General features: G+C 37.3%; 1 protein-coding gene across 1 annotated transcript in view; it reads left to right on the top strand.

Moving 5' to 3' along the window:
- The first annotated feature begins 5,513 nt into the window (after positions 1-5,513).
- The window catches only part of LOC130471687 (uncharacterized), a 28,031-nt gene continuing 9,831 nt past the window's right edge, over positions 5,514-23,713 (top strand). Inside the window, exons 1-4 of the mRNA XM_056841952.1 lie at positions 5,514-5,607; positions 11,827-12,295; positions 12,346-12,592; positions 12,706-12,820. Coding sequence (XP_056697930.1) covers positions 5,514-5,607; positions 11,827-12,295; positions 12,346-12,592; positions 12,706-12,820 — 925 coding nt within the window. The remainder of the gene's footprint in view (positions 5,608-11,826; positions 12,296-12,345; positions 12,593-12,705; positions 12,821-23,713) is intronic.

The raw sequence follows: 23,713 nt of genomic DNA, 5'->3' as shown, positions 1-23,713 counted from the left end.
GATTACGATGAAACCTTTTCACCAGTTTCAATGCTAAAGTCTATTCGGATAATGTTATTAATCGCTGCATATTGAGATTAAGAAGTATGGCAGATGGATGTCAAAACCGCTTTCTTCAACGGCGTTTTAACAGAAACTGTGTTTATGACACATCCTGAAGGTTTTGAGGATCCAAAGAATGCTAAAAAGGTATGCAAGCTAAAGAAATCAATCTACGGATTGAAGCAGGCATCCAGGAGCTGGAATATACGTTTTGATGAAAAAGTCAGTGACTTTGGTTTCATCAAGAACGCAGACGAATCTTGTGTATACAAGAAGGTCAGTGGGAGAAAAAAAAATTTCCTAGTATTATATGTCGATGACATATTACTTATCGGAAATGACATTCATATGTTGAACTCTGTCAAGATTTGGCTTGGGAAATGTTTTTCGATGAAAGATCTAGGAGAAGCACAGTACATATTGGGCATCAAGATTTACAGAGATAGATCTAAAAGGATGATTGGACTTAGTCAAAGCACTTATATCAATAAAGTACTTGATAGGTTCAAGATGGCAGACTCCAAGCGAGGTTACCTACCCATGTCTCATGGAATGACTCTAAGCAAGACTCAGTGCCCAAAAACACTTGATGAGCGTAGAGCATTGAATGGGATTCCGTATGCATCATTGATTGGTTCAATAATGTATACTATGATATGTACACGCTCGGATGTTGCGTACGCACTCAGTGCTACGAGCAGATACCAGTCAGACCCAGGAGAGGCACATTGGACTGCTGCCAAGAACATTCTGAAGTACCTGAAAAGGCACAAAGATGACTTCCTGGTCTATGGTGGAGATGATGAATTAATTGTTAAAGGCTATACGGACGCAAGTTTCCAAACCGACAAGGATGATTTCAGATCACAGTCTGGGTTTGTCTTTTGCCTCAACGGAGGTGCAGTAAGCTGGAAAAGTGCTAAGCAAAGCACCATTGCGGATTCTACAACTGAAGCGGAGTACATTGCTGCACATGAAGCAGCAAAGGAAGCTATATGGCTAAGGAAGTTCATAGGTGAACTTGGTGTAGTCCCCTCCATTAAAGGACCAATAGCCCTATATTGTGATAATAACAGAGCTATTGCACGGGCAAAGGAGCCTAGACACCACCAAAGAGTCAAGCATGTACTTCGTAGATTTCACCTTCTACGAGAGTTCGTTGAAAGAAAAGAAGTCGAGATAAGCAAGATTGGAACTGATGACAACATATCAGATCCATTGACTAAACCTCTGCCGCAGGCGAAGCACAACTCGCACACTGCAGCTATGGGAATCAAGCATATTGGAGAATGGCTTTGATGTCCTTGTTTAATGTTTTAAAGATTTAGAGTTTAATTCTTTGTAAAACGTTATTGGTTAATCAATCACAATAAATAAATAGAATTCATTTTTCCATTTAATTTGTGGTTTATTAAATGATGAGTCCCTTCAATTTGACGATATATTCAAGATAGACTGTCAGGACCAGTCCTGTGACTAAGAAATGTCTATCAAGTGAACTTGAATGTCAAAGGTTGAAAATGGTCCCTGGTCGTAGTTTTCTATAAAATTGGACGTATAGAAAACGTTAGACGACTGGAATGCAAGATGACTAGTAGTTCTGTTTCTTGAACTATGTGGACATGGCAATGTCGTAATCATTTGTATAGACACTTACTTTGGGAAGACTAGTATCGGACAGACCTATGAAACTTTACTGTAAGAGATGAAAATCTGTCATAAGTAAATTTCATTAAAATTATTAGACACTAAATCCTCAATACCTGAGTGATTTGAGATTACTTGTTTAAGAACTGGTTGCTTTGACGTTGACCAACAGTCACACCGTAAAAGGAGGATATAAAGGCAACGCTCAGGTAATCACCTATCAAACGAAGTCTAATCTCAAGATCAGAAGATTGGGATTGTCCTCCCATAAATCGGGATGAGATGCTTAAAAGTTGTACAAGGCCACTCGGAGAGCTAGAAACTGTAAAATGCATGGTCATGCTCGGATGAATCATAGGCTATGATTACCTGTTTATTTGATCAGTTGAACTCTGAAACCGAGAAACACCTCTGGATATAATAAGGATGACAACTCTTACCTTATGTTCAAGAGCAAGCATAGAGCGACAAAGGAATTAGGAAATGCACACTTGTCCCTAAGGACAAGTGGGAGACTGAAGGAAATAATGCCCTTGGTCCAAGTATGCATTTAATGTTAAGTCTAATAAATACGATTCAGTATTAATTAACAAGTTAATAATTCAGTGAGATCAAGTGAGCTGAATGCCTAGCTAGAGGCCTCTTCAGTTCAAGTGGAATAAATGATATTAATCCACAGCTTACTCTTGACTTAACCCGTAGGGTCACACAAATAGTACATAAACGGATCAAGTATGTAATGGAATTAAATACTCCATCTATGGATATTCGGAATCGACGGATCTTGGTTTCAGTGGGAGCTGAGATCGTCACAAGCAAGAAATGAATACTCCGGAAACGATGATATTGCCGGAAACGGAAATATGGATCGTATCGGAAATATAAATATTATCCAAGTCGTAGATGTTGCCGGAAACGGAAACATGGTACGTATCGGAAAATATTATTGGAAATGGAAATATTACCGGAATCGGAAATTGTAATACCCCGAATTTCTAAAACTCGATTAATTATGCTTAATTATTTTTATTTAGCTAAAAATCGTTTTAAATCCTAAATTCGAACTTTATTTTAATTAACGAAGTTTTATTTCGCTTAAATTTTTAATATTGTTACACGATTTATTATTTTTCAGATTCTATGATTTAATTTTAAATTTTACGATCTTAAGCTACTTTTTAAATAATAGTTATTTCGTAATTTATTTCGAAATTTTTAACTTCGAAACGTTCTTCTTTTATTCGAAAACTAAATTTATTTTTCGTTAACGAAATTTTTATAAAAGGTTATTTCGAAACTTAGTTTTAATTAAAAATTCTATTCCAATTAATTTCCTAAAAATATAAATTTATTTTCTGAAATTTGCCTAACTAAATGAGATTACCAAAATGCCCCTAAAAGCAAAATTGGCATCTTGCTCCCTCTTCCTTTGTCCCTCACGTAACTCCTACCTCCCCCTCTTCCCTAAAATCAGTCCATATTCATGCCTTGCTCTCCAAGGACACATCCTTCATCTTCACTCCACTTAACACTATAAACAAGCCAAAATTTGTCTCAATTTTTCCAACCAAATCAGTTATCAAAACTGAAAACAATCACCACCAAAAACCGCCGTGAACATCACTGTTCCCTGCGACCACCACCATCAACCACCCGCATCGCCCGACCACCCAGAACCACCGCCACACCCACCGTTCCTCACCGTACTCCTTCTGCTCTCTCCTCGGTCGAACTCCCCTCCTCTGCCCAGAACTGGCCGAAAACCACCCACAAACTCCCCTGTGTTCCCCTCCGATGTTCGACCCCCTCCTCTCGCCAAACTGCTCCACCGTGAATAGCCGCACAACCACCATCATCACCGGCGCCTCCTGGCGCGGCTCCGGTGCTGCTGCGCCACCCAGGACCTGAACCCAGCTCCCTCCTCCCTCCTCTCCTTCTTCCCTGCCTGCTCGTGTTTTCCTTCCCAGAAAAAAACCAAAATTTGGTTTTCAATTTTGAAACCTTGTTTTCCAATTTCCTTCCAACCCAATGTAAGGTTGGGCCATTTCAGTTTGGGCCTTTGGGTGAGTTAAACCTAAGTTGTAAATTTCAGATTTTCAAAATATGAATTTGCCTGTTTTAATAATTTTCAAGATATAATTATTTACTAATAAATAGTTACTATTTTTCAGGTTAATTTTACGAAAATAAGTTACTAGTTTTGTTTAAAAAAATGGAATTTAAATAATATTTTCATGAAAACCGATTTTATGAATTATAAATATATATATATATATATATATTTCGATTAAAAATTCGATTAATAATAATATTTTTCGTTAGATTTCGAAATTATACTTTTTATTAAAATTCGTTATTTATAAATTCGTTACTTATAAAATTTATGATTTATAAAATATTGATTTCAAATTATTTATCGATTTAGTACTAATTCCATAATTTATTATTTTGGAAGAAATTGGACTCGGAGCTCAGGACGAACGAACCACCGAAAATCCTTAGCAAAATCGTGGAAGTTAGGTAACGGCTATTGCAAGTACCCGCAATCCCCTTATAAATGTATTATGAAATTATGACGTTATGATTGAATTTATGAATTAAATGTTTTGATGTGTTTTATGGATTGTGGGATGAAATATGATTTGTTTGAATTGTTTATTATAATATGATTTGATTGAGTTTTCTCATAAAATGATGTTTATGCAATGCCATGAAAGAATTGATATTTTATTGATCCCAGGATCAAAATGATGTTTTATGAGCTAAATGAGTTATGTTATTTCGAACTGAAATACAAGCCAAGGCTTAGTAAAAATACATAAAACATGATAAAATGAAAGTGAAAGACCTGGTTTGTCTGGCGGTATATAAACTACCATCTTCCTATCTACCGGTCATGCATGCACCACGGACACCTGTCCACCCATGGATTACGAGCCCAGGCTCCCATGATTTATTAGCCCAGGCTCAGGGCCCAGGCCCCATGTTACGATGAGCCCAGGCTCTTATGGGCCCAGGCCCAGTGGAGAATTCCTTCACGGTTCGTACTTGCCGATAACTAGCATGTTAATTAAGAGTTTATGAATGACGTTTTCATTAAAAGTTTATGAATGAATTAAATATGATGTTTTATTAAATGTTTTACCCATTCTATTCTCCCTGTGTTATTAAATAAAATGAATTGAAATGAATTTATGTTGCTAGGGTAGTCGTTACTGAGTCTTCGGCTCACCGTTTTGTTTTCTGATTTAGGTACTGCGGGGAACGATGGAAACGAGTAGTGGCGAGGAATTTCACTTTAATATTAATCACCGAGTTTATGCTTAATGTTTTAGTAGTTTAATTAAAGACTTCTAGTAAGTTATGTACTTGTATTTTGGGAATATAAAGGATTATTATATTAAATTGGAGGTTTTTATGGCATATGTATGATGTTGCATTGTAATTTCCAAGAGGGAATTACGGCAGGTAATGTCCCGACCAAATTAGGTTAATTCCGCTGCTAATTATGCTCCAATTATTGAATTAGAGGTCGGGGCGTTACAGTTTGGTATTCAGAGCCAGGGGTCCGGACCATAAGTGCTAAACCTTACGGGTTTTGCAGGCTTTAAGCAAAGAGTTTTAAGGAATGAGTTAAAAAGAATATGTTAAGATCATGTTAAGTTAAAATGAAATGAGTGTGAGCGTAGGAACGCACGGGATAAAAGGGATTCATTTCTCCTGTTATGTATGTTTTTCTGATTGAATATGTTATGCAAAATAGCGATTATCGAACTTACCAACGGTGCCACGGACGAAGCTCACAACAAAGCGCAACATTCACGATGACATCGCTCACAATGATTTCCTATGTTGATTTCTATGACCAGCAATCTATAGTAGACCCCAAGGAGATGATGGAACGATTAAGAACTGCAGGTACATTGTCAACTGAAGTGGTCAAAGATTCTCGGAAAACGAAAGTCACTAATGCGAACGAAAATGCGTCACTATGTAAGAATTTTTCACCTCTGAATCCACCAATTTATGATCGCAAGCCGATTCGATGGAATTTGAAGACTAGATTAATCATATGGATCAACTACTCGAGACTTTCGAAATGCTCTAACGAATGGAAGCGAATATCGTGCTAAAACGAAAACTTGTTATTGATGTCGAGGAAAAGATCATTTCGTTAAAGATTGTCCTAAACCACCTCCAACGAATGCCGGAACATCAACCTCGACCAATCATGAACGAAACAACAACAATGCTAAGGATAATCATAATCCATCACCCCCCACTAACATATGTAAGCGCTTATATAATGAAAGGTGAAGACGACGCCAACGCTGATATTATTTTGATTTAGCTCTCTCTCGCTTTAGAATCGAACTTCCCTTGATTTTATGTTTATCGTCACATGTCATGTTATGAGTTTCCTACCCTAGACAGTCTAGGAAAAGTTTAAGCATTACTATTTTCTTAGAAGGAGTTAAGTTAAGCATGGTTCGAACTCAAAGATTTTGTGGATATGAATGGTTTTGAGGAATTTTTGATGGTTGTGAAATCTTTAAGGATAATATAAACGTTAGGAGTACCAAACGAGCATAAGGTTGTGGTTGATCACTAATTAAGTTAAGATTATTCGAAGTTTAAAGAGTTAAAGATATGAATAAAAGTGATTCTAGGGTTACCTCCCCATGGTGAATGTATTAATGTTTATAAGTACTAAAGTCTATTATCTAGGAGATGATTGGTATGCCTTATGCCTCTATTAAGGAAGCTAAGAAGTTATACAGAAAAGTCATGGACCCAACAAGAGATATGATAAAGGACCAAATTGAGTTGACACATGAATAAGATCTTGAGGATTTTACCAAAATAAGCTATCAAGAATTAGTCTGTCGATAAGGTTAAAGGATAGAGTACCGAAAGAGCATGAGTTTGTATTTTATAAGTGGCAAATCACCAATTAAATTAAGGTTATTCAAGGTTTAGAGCATTCAAGTTAAGATTGATTTATGGGTTACTTTCCCGCACCCTTCATAATGATTGTTTTGTGATTATAGGTACCTAAGTGTGCATTCAGATATGTTAAGGAAGCTAAGCTAGAACTTTTAAAAGTTATGCAAGAATATGATTTATGGTAGAAAGATGAAATTGAGTTTACACATGGAGTTCTGAGGATTATACCAAAATAAGTAATCAGGAATTAGTATGTCAGTTAGGTTAATGGTACTCTTGGTTTACCTTTCCGCTTCTTTAATAGGGATTATTTTTGTGTATTTATGAAAAAGGGATGCTTGATAATCTCCATAAAGGAAGTTGAACTAGGGAATGTAAGGTTTTGCAAAAATGTTGTGAGGAAAAGTACGATTTATGGCGAGGACATGAAATTGAGGTTGCATATAAAGCATTGAAATAAGTTATCAAGAATTTTGTCTATCAGGTTGATGATATTAATGAATGTTATGAAATTCGAAAAGAGTTATGAATGATTGAGGAATGAAATGGAGTTGAGAATAGAAATTGACAAAATGACATGTTTGTAAAACCAGGTAGTATGAACTAAGTTTTCTAGAAGCTAGATTGTTTATGATAAAGGCATGCTTGATGGCTTAGCATTCTTCGCAAAATATGAGATTTTTCGACCTAAGGATAAGTAACCAAGTCGTATGTCTAACGATATATTTCTAGTCACGTGATTGAATTCGAACCCCTGCAACGAACGCAGTTAACGAAGTCACTCAACATAGACGAAAGACCGAAGATCGAAATAAAAAAGAATCGAATAATGAAAGTCAACGACAAAGATTTCTGCAGCAAAGGAGCCAATAGCAAATGAAAGTGAAATGTCTCTAATTATTCGCCCATGAACGATATGATGTATGAATGACTATGTTTTCTATGAATGATTATGTTATTGTCAACCATGCTCGTGTGTTAGATCGAATGATTATGAATGTTATGCTTATGTTGAATTTGAAATTTTCAATTTATGAACTATGTCTCTATGATATGGATTATGTTTATGCTGACATGATTGTACTGGTAATCTAATGGTTATACGCGAATGCCGTCTTCGATGGAAGTTCTCCTGAGCTCAGAGTACGAGAATGTGTTAATAAATAACTTTTACAAACTATTTGAGTATTGCAATTGATAGATAAATATTTATTTTCATTATATATACATATATTTTCAGAATTATAATTTTGCATTAAAAACTACTATTTTTGGTGGAAAATATTTTCAAACAGGATCTCACAGAGTTAAATGGGAGCCTAGTCTATGCTAACAAGTTTGCCCCTTTTACGTTCTTTGCTCCTCGATCCTGTTTTGTGGAGTAAAGTGGAGATATGAAAGACGACGACGGAATGTGATTGACCTTAATGACGATTAAGGATCAATACATAATTTTTGCCCCTCTTGTATTCTTTACTTTTCGATTCTAGGTCTCGAGTTGAAGCGGAGTCCTAAAAGATGATGGCGGAATGAAGGCTGGACATTGTCAGAATTGGAAATTGTGAGATCTCGGCTTTAAAAAAAAACATCGTACCTTTATTCAAGTGTTTTCAATTTTCAAGAATCATTTTATAAATCTAATTTTCAAGTTTCGAGGACGAAACTTTTTATAAGGGGGTAAGAATGTAATACCCCGAATTTCTAAAACTCGATTAATTATGCTTAATTATTTTTATTTAGCTAAAAATCGTTTTAAATCCTAAATTCGAACTTTATTTTAATTAACGAAGTTTTATTTCGCTTGAATTTTTAATATTGTTACACGATTTATTATTTTTCAGATTCTATGATTTAATTTTAAATTTTACGATCTTAAGCTACTTTTTAAATAATAGTTATTTCGTAATTTATTTCGAAATTTTTAACTTCGAAACGTTCTTCTTTTATTCGAAAACTAAATTTATTTTTCGTTAACGAAATTTTTATAAAAGGTTATTTCGAAACTTAGTTTTAATTAAAAATTCTATTCCAATTAATTTCCTAAAAATATAAATTTATTTTCTGAAATTTGCCTAACTAAATGAGATTACCATAATGCCCCTAAAAGCAAAATTGGCATCTTGCTCCCTCTTCCTTTGTCCCTCACGTAACTCCTACCTCCCCCTCTTCCCTAAAATCAGTCCATATTCATGCCTTGCTCTCCAAGGACACATCCTTCATCTTCACTCCACTTAACACTATAAACAAGCCAAAATTTGTCTCAATTTTTCCAACCAAATCAGTTATCAAAACTGAAAACAATCACCACCAAAAACCGCCGTGAACATCACTGTTCCCTGCGACCACCACCATCAACCACCCGCATCGCCCGACCACCCAGAACCACCGCCACACCCACCGTTCCTCACCGTACTCCTCCTGCTCTCTCCTCGGTCGAACTCCCCTCCTCTGCCCAGAACTGGCCGAAAACCACCCACAAACTCCCCTGTGTTCCCCTCCAATGTTCGACCCCCTCCTCTCGCCAAACTGCTCCACCGTGAACAGCCGCACAACCACCATCATCACCGGCGCCTCCTGGCGCGGCTCCGGTGCTGGTGCGCCACCCAGGACCTGAACCCAGCTCCCTCCTCCCTCCTCTCCTTCTTCCCTGCCTGCTCGTGTTTTCCTTCCCAGAAAAAAACCAAAATTTGGTTTTCAATTTTGAAACCTTGTTTTCCAATTTCCTTCCAACCCAATGTAAGGTTGGGCCATTTCAGTTTGGGCCTTTGGGTGAGTTAAACCTAAGTTGTAAATTTCAGATTTTCAAAATATGAATTTGCATGTTTTAATAATTTTCAAGATATAATTATTTACTAATAAATAGTTACTATTTTTCAGGTTAATTTTACGAAAATAAGTTACTAGTTTTGTTTAAAAAAATGGAATTTAAATAATATTTTCATGAAAACCGATTTTATGAAATATAAATATATATATATATATATTTCGATTAAAAATTCGATTAATAATAATATTTTTCGTTAGATTTCGAAATTATACTTTTTATTAAAATTCGTTATTTATAAATTCGTTACTTATAAAATTTATGATTTATAAAATATTGATTTCAAATTATTTATCGATTTAGTACTAATTCCATAATTTATTATTTTGGAAGAAATTGGACTCGGAGCTCAGGACGAACGAACCACCGAAAATCCTTAGCAAAATCGTGGAAGTTAGGTAACGGCTATTGCTAGTACCCGCAATCCCCTTATAAATGTATTATGAAATTATGACGTTATGATTGAATTTATGAATTAAATGTTTTGATGTGTTTTATGAATTGTGGGATGAAATATGATTTGTTTGAATTGTTTATTATAATATGATTTGATTGAGTTTTCTCATAAAATGATGTTTATGCAATGCCATGAAAGAATTGATATTTTATTGATCCCAGGATCAAAATGATGTTTTATGAGCTAAATGAGTTATGTTATTTCGAACTGAAATACAAGCCAAGGCTTAGTAAAAATACATAAAACATGATAAAATGAAAGTGAAAGACCTGGTTTGTCTGGCGGTATATAAACTACCATCTTCCTATCTACCGGTCATGCATGCACCACGGACACCTGTCCACCCATGGATTACGAGCCCAGGCTCCCATGGTTTATGAGCCCAGGCTCAGGGCCCAAGCCCCATGTTACGATGAGCCCAGGCTCTTATGGGCCCAGGCCCAGTGGAGAATTCCTTAACGGTTCGTACTTGCCGATAACTAGCATGTTAATTAAGAGTTTATGAATGACGTTTTCATTATAAGTTTATGAATGAATTAAATATGATGTTTTATTAAATGTTTTACCCATTCTATTCTCCCTGTGTTATTAAATAAAATGAATTGAAATGAATTTATGTTGCTAGGGTAGTCGTTACTGAGTCTTCGGCTCACCGTTTTGTTTTCTGATTTAGGTACTGCGGGGAACGATGGAAACGAGTAGTGGCGAGGAATTTCACTTTAATATTAATCACCGAGTTTATGCTTAATGTTTTAGTAGTTTAATTAAAGACTTCTAGTAAGTTATGTACTTGTATTTTGGGAATATAAAGGATTATTATATTAAATTGGAGGTTTTTATGGCATATGTATGATGTTGCATTGTAATTTCCAAGAGGGAATTACGGCAGGTAATGTCCCGACCAAATTAGGTTAATTCCGCTGCTAATTATGCTCCAATTATTGAATTAGAGGTCGGGGCGTTACAGAAATATTGTCGGAAACGGAAATATTGTCAGAATCGGAAATATTATCGGAATCGGAAAATAATTCCGGAAACAGAAATATTTTATATTTGTTCGAAACGGAAATTAATTCCACAATCGGAAATATTAAATATTGTTCGTATGAGAAATAAATTCCGGAACCGGGAATTTTAATCGGAAGCGCATCGTACGAATTAGCATCGGACGAGGCTTGCTAGACGAAGGCCCAGCAACAAGCCAGGCCCGCGCCCAGCAAGCCGAGCGCCCAAACACGGAGCTGCCACAACCTCGCCAGGCCCAGTAAGGCCTTTGGCGCGCGCGCGCTGAGCGTGCTCGTGGGCTGCGAGCAGCGACTGCTCGTGTGGGCCGCAAGGCCTGCGCGGGTGGTGCGATGCTCGTGGCCATACGACGCTCGTGTTTGTAACGAATCCTAATCCTATCGGAATTCGTGTATTGATTAAATCCTAATCCTAATAGATTAAATTTATTATTTAGAGTTCAAATAGGATTCTAATTAATAAATCCACATCCTAGTAGGATTATAATTCCTTTTCCATATCTCTATAAATAGGTGCCTAGGGTCATAATTTATAGACACAATTGAAGTATTCTAAAGGTAAGATTTTGAAGCAAAAATCATCCAAACACTTGCAACATATTAGCCGAAAATCCTAGTAACCTTAAGGGCGATTCTAGTTGGTCAAGCTTAAGGCGGATCCGGACGTGCTGTGGACTATTTACGGAGGGACGACACTTGGAGTCCTAAAGACTTGTTCTTGTTCGGTTCGGGCGCAGCTAGGGAGGGCACGCTACAAAGTGTATGCATCTAAACTATGCTAAATGATTATATGTAAATAATATGTTTCCTGGCTTTATGGTTTTTCCGCATGATTTATGTTTTGTCATATGTATCATAACCTAACAATAAGGCCCCATATCTTGAAGTTTTGAGAAGTTACTGCATACAGTTGGGGTTTGGGCTTAGTGTTGAGAGGGCTGACAATAGGAGGTACACAGAAGTGTGTGCAGTGGAGTCATGTGACTGGAGGATACATGCCAGTAGGTTGTTTGACAATGTTAGCTGGGCAATTAAGGTGATTAGTGGGTCCCACAGAACTTGTGGGAGACTTGAAGAGAACCCAGTAGTGACCTCTGAGTGGTTGTGTAAGCACATGTTGGGGGAAATAGAGGCCAATCCTGAGATTCCGGTGGAGACATTGAGGAGGTATGCACAGGAGCGGTTTCAGTTAAGGGTGAAGAAGAGGTTGTTGTACAAGGTTAGGAGTATGGCCAAGGAGAAGCTGCATGGTGGTTGGGCTGAAGCATATGAGTTGCTGCCTAGATATGTTGAGATGAATAAGCAAACTAACCCAGGGAGTTATGCACTGATAACATGGGGGGCAGGAGTGGGGATGTGAACCCTAAATTTAGAGCTTGCTTCTTCTATTTTGTTGCACAAATCAGAGGGTTTCTAAGGGGTTGTAGGCCTATAATTGGAATAGATGGGGCTCATTTAAGTGGTTTCTACAAGGGAATTCTACTGACAGTAGTTGGCATTGATGGGAACAATGAAATATTTGTTCTGGCCTATGGGATAGTAAACACTGAGAGCTATGACAGTTGGACCTACTTCATGAGATGCTTAAGGCAAATGTTTAAGCAGGAGGTTTGCAACAGAGATGATTTGACCTTCATCGGTGATAGGATGAAGGTATGCACTGACCTTTACTCTTTTTTTATGTTTATTTTTTCCCGAGTCGAACACTTGAACACGTACCCGACTAACATTAATGGACTTGTTTGTGTTGTTTGTGTTCTGTGTAGGGTGTTGAGTTGGCAGTTAGAGAAACTTTTCCTAGAGCAACTAGGAGAGTTTGTTACCAACCCTTATACATGAACTGCAAGAACAATGGCTTCAGTGGATCTGCATTCCACAAGTGTAATACCTCGTATTTTTCTATAATTATAAATATATTTTATTATATTTATAAAGCATTTCGTTGTATTTATAAAGTATTTTTATAAATTAATTCCATTTAATGAGAATTAAATGCATTTTATTTTTAATTAATTTAATTATTAATTATTACGAAAACCGTATTTTTATTAAATAGATTCAACGAATTTATTTAATCGGGATTTGTTGGGTCATATTTCGAAAACGAAATTAATTTAATTAAAGCCCACTTGTTTTGCCATGATCAAACCCAAAAAATCTTGCAAGGAGTAAACTTAAATGAGCCCGGTAAGAAGCCCAACTCAAACTACCATAACCTAGCCCACAATGGAGAGAAAAAGTATAAATAGACCCTCTCATTAAACCCTCCCAAGAAAATTTAGCACTCCCTCTCTCTCCTCTCTTTCTCTCTCCTTGCGGCGCCCCACACTCTCCTACGCCCGTCTTTGCTTGCAGCCCAAGGCACGCTGCCGTGCGTGTGTTGCTCGCCTAGCCTCACGAGTCGCGCCCAGCCTCGCAGCCGCAGCGTAGCACACAAGGTGCATGCGTGCCTGCGCCCTTGCTGCCCCACTCCTTGCCTCGTCCCGCATCATAGAGCAGCCTCGATGTGTGTCGCGTGTGTGTCTCGCCCGCCCCGCAGCACTCGCCCTCTCGTCGCCCCTTGCGCGCGCTGTTGTGGTGCGTGCGGTGCGTTGTTTGTTGTTTGTTGTTGTTGTTGCGGTGTTGCTCGGCGCACACACACACAACACAATTAATTGTTGTGTGTGTGTGTGTTGTTAAAATGGGATAATCAAATTATATTTTCAAAAACATTAATTTTCAATTTTAAATTGTTTTAATTGTTATGATTATTTAAATATTTGGGTTATTTATATTGTTTAGAACGGTTATGAACACCGTATTGGTTTATTGTCGTATTTAAATTAAAGAGATTGGTTTTGATGATTGAAACTATTATTTTCAGATTTAATGAGTTCATAAAGTGTTGATTTTTGAAGTCAAAACATGTTTTTATGATAAACTATTATTAGGGTTTTGATTCCAATTGACTAAGCGATTGATTCACATAATTTAATGACAATTTAAATTATGGGAATCAACTTAAATTTCTAGATTGTTTATAAGCTTTAAAAAGTTGGTTTTTAATGGTTTCAAAGCTAAAAAGTCAATGTTTTTATGTTAGGACTTGAGTTGACTATTTGAGACTATTAAATTAACGATTAATGAATGATTTCTAATTAAACTGAGTTTTAGAATCTTAAATAGTTGCTGGAAATTTAGTAATCATGGATAATAATTTAGTTCTCCTTTTTGTGTTTATAGGAGTTGATTTCTAGTGAGTCGTGATTCGCACAGTGGCCCCCGTACTTAGGTATTCCAGGTACGTACAAGACTAGGGTGACCCCCCATCCCTTGAGGACTTTATGAAGTGTATTTAATGTGAATCATGTGAACTTATATGTTGTTGTGAATTCATGATTGATGATTGGGAATGAATATGTTATTATGATTTCATGTTTGATTTTGAGAACGAGCATGTTATTATTATTATTGAATCTATGTGAACGAGCATGTTATGAATTGAATTATGCTTTATAGATTCTATTAAACTATCATGTTATGGACTTTTACAATCATTGAATTATGTCAAGCATGTTGTTCAAGTTGGTTTGCATGTATGAGTATTGCGCATGCAAGTTGTTATTATTATTATGCTATAGTACAGGATGTCTAGCATAAATATTGAGCCAGTCGAATATTGCCAGTGAGAAATATATATTCTACCAACGGGTAGAATATGTTAGAGAGTCTATGTGAATTTAATTAAGGACAAATCGTGCAAAGGGCACACCCCGCTTGTTAATAGGCAATGTCGGGTTATCTCAAACAGTGTTTTTGAGAAGGAACAATGAGAGTAATTTGTTAATATGTTGAGTCTATGTTTGATCACAATTCCTAAAGAATTAAAATAATGAAGTGTCATTGTTGAATTGTTTAATTGTTTAATTGTTGTGTCTTGAGTAGAGTCTTGAGTCGCCTTGAACATAATATACTAATTAACGTAAAGTGCAACCGAAAAGAACTTCAAAACTCTTGGAACGTATATACCTTGAGTATGAACAATGGGGGGAGTCTTGCCGGAAAACTTGTACTCCTAGAATGATACAAGACGTTGTTTCATTCTTCTTTTATGTCGTTGTGCATTGTAATTCCTGTCGGTATGGCCCGACTTATTTTTGGTGTATGGTTGGCTCCCATCACCCTTTTCTTTCCTTTTGAGGATACTTTACTTTACCCGTTCAAAGCTACTTTTTATTAATCTGTGAGTCAAGAGTCGTGTCAAGTGTCGAGTCTTGTCTCCATGTTTATTTGTTTATTATATGGCTTTTGCATGTGGATTATTTAATTTGTCGAGTGAAACATGTTAGGATAGAATGTTATTCTAGCTTGTTCGTACTCAGCTTTTGCTGACATCGTGCTTCATGTCTTCTGGTCATGGCCTTTGCCTTAATGACCCTATGACGATCCATCAATTGCATTTTGTTGTTGGGGAGTAGATTTTTAATAAAGCATGTTTGTAGAGATAACTTGCGGGAGAAGTTATCATGGGATTCAAGTTGAGAGTTTAGTTCTTCCGTATTTATAAACTCCATTTTTATTTATAGTCATGACTAATACTATCTACATTTAATGGATTTTTAAATGATTTAATACTTTGGATTTGGGCCTCAACGGTTCCAACTTGTTTTAATAACCATTAACTATTTATTTAATATGTTTTGAAAGTTAGTTAATTCCGCTGCGTAATTCTGGTAAATAGCCTTAGCCGTTATCACGGTGGCGGTAATATCTTGGTAATTCCTGTGTTTTAAGTTGGAAAATATTTTATAAAAAGAAAGGAATTATTAGGGTATTACAAAGTGATATTTGCAGAGCTCTAGTTTCAGAGCTGCTTTGCATTAACTAATAGTTCAAAGTGGTAAATCCTTAAACTACGATTGCGGAACTTTAAGATTTTTCGAAAACTATTTTCCTAAAGTCAAAATGTTGTTTTGAGTATTCAAAAATTTTGAAAAGCCAAATACCAATTATTTCAAGTATTTGAAAATTATTAATTTTATTTTAATTATTCGAGTTTAATAAATTCGAATTTTTTTTTTTCGAATTTCCGAAATATTTTCGGATTTTTCAAAAAAAAAAAATTCGGATATTCCGAATTTCAAAAAAAAAAAAAAAAAAAAATCGAAATAATTAATTATTTACTTATTTATTTATCATTTAATTATTTATTTCTTTTAATTATTTTCGAAAATAATCAAATTATTCGGTTACTTATTTTAAATTTTCGATTTTAATTTTAATAATTTCGTGTATATTTGAAGTTATTTACTTAAATTAATTTCGAAAATTTTTATTTACTCTAAGTGAGGAAAGGGTAGATTAAGAAGGGCATATTTAGACTAAGTATGCATTTAAGTTAAATATGCATTTTTAATCAAGTGTTTATGCAATTGTGTCTTGATTATGTGATCTTTTATTTAAAGTTTGATCATGTTTTGTTTTGCTTTATGTGATTAATTGCATCACGATTCATGATTAAGCATGTACTTGTGCATTGAAATTGTATGGCTCAACGAACTTACTTTGTTTTTGGAACACTTTATAAGACTTTGTAGTTGCTAATTTTCAGGATTTAAGATGTTGCTTTCAAAGTACGCAAATCTAGGAAACCTAGAGAACCTAGACTGTGAAACCCCACACATTTATGTGAAGAAGATCGAGTTTGCTTGCAACTATTTTGCTACAGTGCAGAACCTGCCCGAACTAAGGAAGAAAGATGTTATGGCAGAAATGGTTATTCATTGCTTACCTTCTAGGAACCCTACATAGAGCTTAAGAATAGATTTCGTGATATGCATTTGGAAAATGGTATTCCTAACTATTACAGGTATGGTACTCCAGATGGTAGATGGAGATATGATTTGGAGATTATGACCACGATTATAGAGCTTGCGGAGGAATGTTTTGATGATGGTAAAACTGTAGAAAACATCAACCTTACAGGATTAGATCATGAGACAGAAATTCGGATGGATGACGATAGTGATGATGATGTTGTTGAGATTGAGATTGAGAACCCTAATCCTATCATTCCTGAGCCTACTATTGAGATCTCCAGTGACACAGAGATTGAGCCTGAGACTAGCAATGAGGAAGTGAACAGTGAGCTACAACATAACAATGAGGATATGGAGTATGAGTCTGATCCAGAGGAAGACTTTGATGACTTTGAAGGCCATGAGCACTCTTCCCCAGTTTGTGAAGGAGGTTGGATAGTAGAGTAGCATTTTAAAGAATTTTCTAATGTAATAGCTAGTGCTTAAAGTTTAGTGACGTAATAACGTAGTAAACTACTATTTATGGTTTTAGTAGTTCAGTTTTGTGGTTTTTCGAATAAATTGAGTACGATCCAAAGGATGTATTATTTTCTCATTGAAGTAATAAAGTTTAGAATTCTTTCTTTTACCTCTAATTCTAAGTTTATGTTCTCTTTGAGCGATTATCGCAAAAGAATTTAATGTATTTCTTCAATGAAATTGTACTTGCAAGGTGGTTCGATTTTCACCACTTGAACTTTGTGATGCAGACTTAGAGAGAAAGCGGCCCATAATAGGCGCCTATCTTGCTTAGGGTCCGAAATTTTCGTGCATGTGTACTAATTGTATGGCTAGTTAGTACAATGTTTCAGTAAGGTAGTGTCCAAACTCAGTTGTTAAAGTTAGTCTTTTGTTTTATTCAGGAGAAGGGAAATGACTACCCAAGGGATTGCCGATGTGGTTAGGCAACTAGCTGAAGTAGTGCAGAACTTAGCACATAATAGGAATAACCAGGGAGTTGATCCAACTGGTGAGATGTTTAAGAAGGTGGCCAGAGTAAGCCTCTTTGTATCAAGGGGAAATAGACCCAACTGTACTTGAGAACTGGCTAAGGGAGTTCGATAAGATTATCCTAGTTGTCAATTGCCCAGAAAACCTTAGGGTTAATAGTGTTGTGTATTACCTTAGGGGAGAAGCTGATTTGTGGTGGCAGAGGTGTGAGGATGCTTTGAGAGCTACACCTGGATTTCAATGGGAATCATTCAAGGTAGCCTTGAGAAACAAGTTTTACCCACCATATCTGAAGAAGCAGAAAGCCCAAGAGTTCATCGAGTTGAAAATGGAAGGGATGTCTGCAACCGAGTACTATTCCAAGTTCATAGAGCTGTCTAGATTTGCACCTGAAGTGGTGGCAACGGAGGAGCTTAGAGCTCAGAGATTTGAGAGTGGATTGACTATGGATTTGCAATTAATTCTTGCTGGAGAGACTTTTACATCTCTTGACACCCTGTATGGAAAAGCTGCACATTTGTATGGTCTGCAGCAAAGGAAGAATGGAATTGGTGAAAAGAGGAAGGATGTTGGTAACCAAAACCAAGGTGGTGGCCAGCAGAACCAGGGGAACTTTAAGAAAAACAAGGGAAACAACCATTTCCAGTTCAGGGGAAATCAAGGTGGAAACAGAAAAAACTTCCACAATAACAATGGAGATAAGAATCAGTCTGCAGGGAATGGAACGAGAGTCTATGAGTATAGACGTTGCCATACTAATCACCCAGGTCGAGACTGTAATGGAAACCAAGTTGTCTGTAGGTTTTTTGAGAAGCTAGGCCATAGAGAATTTGAGTGTTGGGCCAAGAATTGGAAACCCAACCAAGGCAACCGCCAGAACAACAATCGGAATAACCAAAACCGGAATGGAGGGAACAATGGTGGAAACTAAAAGGGTTACCAGAATGGTAACAATGGCAATAATGTTCAGGGTAATGTAAAGCCCGGAGGAAACTATCAGCAGAATGGGAACCGAAATGCCAATGGAAATGTCAGTGGAGGTGGCTATAACAAGGGAGTTACCCAAGGAAAGCTGAATGTGATCACTAGGTAGGAAGCCGAAAACTCGTCTGACGTCATAGCTGGTACTTTTTATATTAACTCCATATTAGTTAAAGTACTATTTGATTCTGGTGCGACTTATTCATTTATATCAAAGGGTATCTTAGAGAAGTTAGGATTGGAAGAACCTGAAGAGATTAAAGTACCCATAGTGATACCAACCGGTGAGATTGTGAAATGCACTAAGATCCATAGAAATATACCTTTAACCATAGCCAAGACCATATTCTTGTTTAGCCTAATTGAGTTTGAGTTAGGGGATTTAGATGTGATTTTGGGAATGGACTGGTTGGCAATGTTCAAAGCTAAGATTAACTGTGAGAAGCAAAAGATTCACTTGAAGTCTAGTCTAGGAAAGGTTGTGTCGTATCGCCGGTTTGGGAAACCTAGAAGTGTAGGAATTATCACGGCAATGGAGCTCGTGAAGCTAGTACACAAAGGGAACCCTGTTTTCTTATGCAACGTAAGAGACCTAGACCATGTGATGAAAGAGCAACCAGGGGATATTGCAGTGGTGAGTGAATTCCTGGACGTATTTCCGAAAGAGATCCCGGGAATTCCACCCAATCGACCAATCGACTTTACCATAGACCTAACACCCGGAACTGCACCTATCTCGAAAGCCCCATACCGGATGGCTCCAGCGGAAATGAGTGAGTTAAAAGGTTAACTTGAGGAATTACTAGGGAAAGGTTATATCAGACCAAGTGCATCGCCTTGGGGAGCGGCAGTCTTGTTTGTGAAGAAGAAGGACGAAAGTATGAGGCTCTGTATAGACTACAGGGAGCTCAATAAGGTCACAATCAAGAATAAGTATCCTTTGCCTAGGATAGATGATCTATTTGACCAGTTGAAAGGAGCGGGAATGTTTTCAAAGATTGACTTGAGATCAGGTTATCATCAGTTGAGAATCGCAGAGCACGATATACCAAAGACTGCATTTAGGACTAGATATGGTCATTATGAGTTCACAATTATGCCTTTCGGATTAACCAATGCACCTGCAATCTTTATGGACTTAATGAACCGAGTATTCCATGCATTCTTGGACAAGTTTGTATTGGTTTTCATAGATGATATTCTGGTATACTCTAAGAGTGAAGAGGATCATGTGGAACACTTAAGATCAGTGTTGAGTACCCTAAGAGACAACCAGTTGTATGCCAAATTCTCGAAGTGTGAATTCTGGCTGGAGAAAGTTGCGTTCTTAGGACATTTTGTATCCAAGGAAGGAGTTGCAGTGGATCCTGCAAAGATAAAAGCAGTTAGTGAGTGGCCTACACCTAAGAGTGTAACCGATATTCGGAGTTTTCTTGGTTTAGCGGGTTATTATAGACGCTTTGTGCAAGACTTTTCTAGAATCGCCAAACCAATGACAACCTTGATGAAGAAGGAAGCAAAGTTTGAGTGGAATGACCAGTGTGAGGAGGCGTCCCAAGCTTTAAAGACGCGATTGACAACCGCGCCGGTGTTAACTTTGCCAGATGAGAGCGGTACCTACGATGTATATAGTGATGCCTCTAAGAATGGTTTAGGGTGTGTATTGATTAAGAACGGAAAGGTGATTGCGTATGCATCGAGGCAGTTGAAGCCATATGAATCCAATTACCCTACCCATGATTTAGAGTTAGCCGCCATAGTGTTTGCATTGAAGATATGGGACATTATCTGTATGGTGTGAAATGTAGGATATTCACGGATCATAAGAGTTTGACGTACATTTTCACACAGAAGGATTTAAATATGCGCCAACGAAGGTGGTTAGAGTTAATCAAGGACTATGATCTGGACATTCAATACCATGAGGGAAAAGCCAATGTAGTCGTAGATGCCTTGAGTAGGAAATCAAGCCATAGTGTGAATGCGTTAGTAGTTGCTAACGAGTTGTGTAAGGACATGTAGCGATTGAATTTAGAGATAGTGAGTGGAGAATGCCTTGAGGGTATGATGAATGCCTTAACCATCCAGCCGTCGGTATTTGATGAAATCAGGGAGAATCAGGCTGGTGATGTTAAGTTAGAGCAGATCAAGGAAAAGATTTTGCAAGGAAAAGATATTGATTTTAAGATCCACGAGGATGGAAGCTTAAGGTATAAAGGACGATGGTGTGTGCCTCAAAATTGTAGTGAATTAAAGGAAAATTTGATGAGAGAAGGTCACAATACGCCATATTCTGTTCACCCGGGAGGTGACAAGTTGTATAAGGATCTGAAGAAGGTCTATTGGTGGCCAAGGATGAAGAATGAAGTGGCTGAATTCGTGGCAAGATGTTTGACTTGTCAGAAAGTTAAGATTGAGCATAGGAGACCTCTAGGGATAGTCCAACCTTTAGAGATTCCGAGTTGGAAGTGGGAATGTATCTCAATGGACTTTGTCACTTGCTTACCCAAGTCGAAAAGTGGAAATGACACCATTTGGGTAGTGGTGGATAGGTTGACTAAGTCGGCAGTGTTCATACCAATGAAAGAAACCTGGAAAATGGAACAACTTGCCAAAGCTTACATCAAACATGTAGTGAGATTACATGGAGTTCCTAAGGATATCGTATCAGATAGAGATTCTAGGTTCCTTTCGAATTTCTGGAAAAGTGTGCAGAAGAACTTTGGTACCACATTGAAAATGAGTACAGCGTTCCACCCAGCCACGGATGGACAAACCGAAAGGACTATTCAAACCTTAGAGGATATTGTAAAAGCTTGTGTGATTGATTTTCAAGGTGGATGGGAAGATAGCCTAGATCTAATTGAGTTTTCATACAACAATAGCTATCATGCCAGTATTGGAATGGCACCAATCGAAGCCTTGTATGGGCGAAAATGCAGAAGTCCACTATGTTGGAGTGACATTAGTGAAACCGTCGTACTAGGTCCCCAAATGATAGAGGACACTATGAATCAGGTTAGGACTATTCAATCCAAAATTCAAGCCGCGCAAGATCTCCAAAAGAACTACGCAGACTTAAAGCGTAGGGATGAAGAGTTCCAAATAGGCGACAAAGTGTTGCTTAAGGTTTCACCAATGAAAGGTTTGATGAGATTTGGGAAGAAAGGAAAGCTTAGCCCAAAGTATATAGGCCCATATGAGATCCTAGAACAGATAGGGAAGGTAGCATATAGATTAGCCTTGCCCATGGACTTGCATAGAGTGCATAATGTGTTTCATGTATCTCAGTTGAGAAAGTATGTCCCGGACAAGTTTCATGTACTGCAACCGGAGACCATAGAGTTAGACCAAAGTTTGACATTTGAGGAAACACCTGTCAAAATCCTTGATAGTAAAGTGCGTAGTACACGGACTAAGGATGTTAAGATTGTTAAAGTGTTGTGGTCTAACCAAGAATCTGAGGAAGCTACCTAGGAAGCTGAGGAAGCTACCTGGGAAGCTGAGGAATAAATGAGAAAGAAATATCCCGAGCTTTTTCCCGAGGTTAGTTGAGTTACGGGGCCGTAACTCATTTTCTTTAAGGGGGGTAGAGTGCGGTAGAATTTCGCGCTTTTTACCTTATTTACCTAATTTGTCCTTTAAGATATGCTTGATTCGTTGTTTCCAGTGAAGTTTCACTATTTATTGTCATGTTGAATTACTTAAAGAGTACAGCAACTAAAAACTTTTTGCAAAAAAAACATACTAAAGTCTCATAATAGTCTCAAGTCTAGTTTTAAAGTAGTGAGTTCCGTGCCCAAGTTTCGGGACGAAACTTAATTTAAGGAGGGTAGACTGTAATACATCGTATTTTTCTATAATTATAGATATATTTTATTATATTTAGAAAGCATTTCGTTGTATTTATAAAGTATTTTTATAAATTAATTCCATTTAATGAGAATTAAATGCATTCTATTTTTAATTAATTTAATTATTAATTAATTACGAAAACCATATTTTTATTAAATAGATTCAACGAATTTATTTAATCGGGATTTGTTGGGTCGTATTTCGAAAACTAATTTAATTTAATTAAAGCCCACTTGTTTTGCCATAATCAAACCCAACAAAGCTTGCAAGGAGTAAACTTAAATGAGCCCGGTAAGAAGCCCAACTCAAACTACCATAACCTAGCCCACAAGGGAGAGAAAAAGTATAAATAGACCCTCTCATTAAATCCTCCCAAGAAAATACAGCACTCCCTCTCTTTCCTCTCTTTCTCTCTCCTTGCGGCGCCCCACACTCTCCTTCGCCTGTCTTTGCTTGCAGCCCAAGGCACGCTGCCATGCGTGTGTTGCTCGCCCAGCCTCACGCGTCGCGCCAGCCTCGTGTGCGCCCAGCCTCGCAGCCGCAGCGTAGCACACAAGGTGCCTGCGTGCCTGCGCCCATGCTGCCCCTCTCCTTGCCTCGTCCCGCATCACAGAGCAACCTCGCTATTTTTCGCGTGTGTGTCTCTGATATGGTGTTTTTCCGTCGTTGAATAGAAATTCACCTCACCAAACAAAATTTATAAAACACCTAACTAACCGGCTATATGGACTATAGCGGCAATTATAGGGATCGTCCCATAGGAATGGATATGTTTGACTATTCAATCTATGCGTTCACAAGCTAGTTCGAATCAAATTTGAGTTTGAGTTTTAATCTAAAAACACGAAAAGCTAACAAATAAAGAGATTTTAGAGGATTTGGGAATCGGCAATGGAAATCGAATCAAAGAAATAACGAGGTCAAAACATTCATGAATATGCAACGACATAGCAAATAGGGGAATGAAACCGAATGACGTGCTCGCCACCTCTCGGATAGAGCACGCGAAGAAACCTAGCCTATGGAAGAGCTTTCGCATAATCCTAAACTAGATAAGCTTGCATATAATAGGAACTATCATTCACTTGTACAAATTAGGCTCACAATGTCTTGACAAACCTAATCATACATTCCAATATAATCCAATCAA

Source organism: Spinacia oleracea, chromosome 4, assembly GCF_020520425.1.
Source record: "Spinacia oleracea cultivar Varoflay chromosome 4, BTI_SOV_V1, whole genome shotgun sequence".
Lineage (NCBI taxonomy): Eukaryota > Viridiplantae > Streptophyta > Magnoliopsida > Caryophyllales > Amaranthaceae > Spinacia > Spinacia oleracea.
Note: the sequence above shows the minus strand (reverse complement) of the source record. Positions and strands in the feature narration are given on the sequence as shown.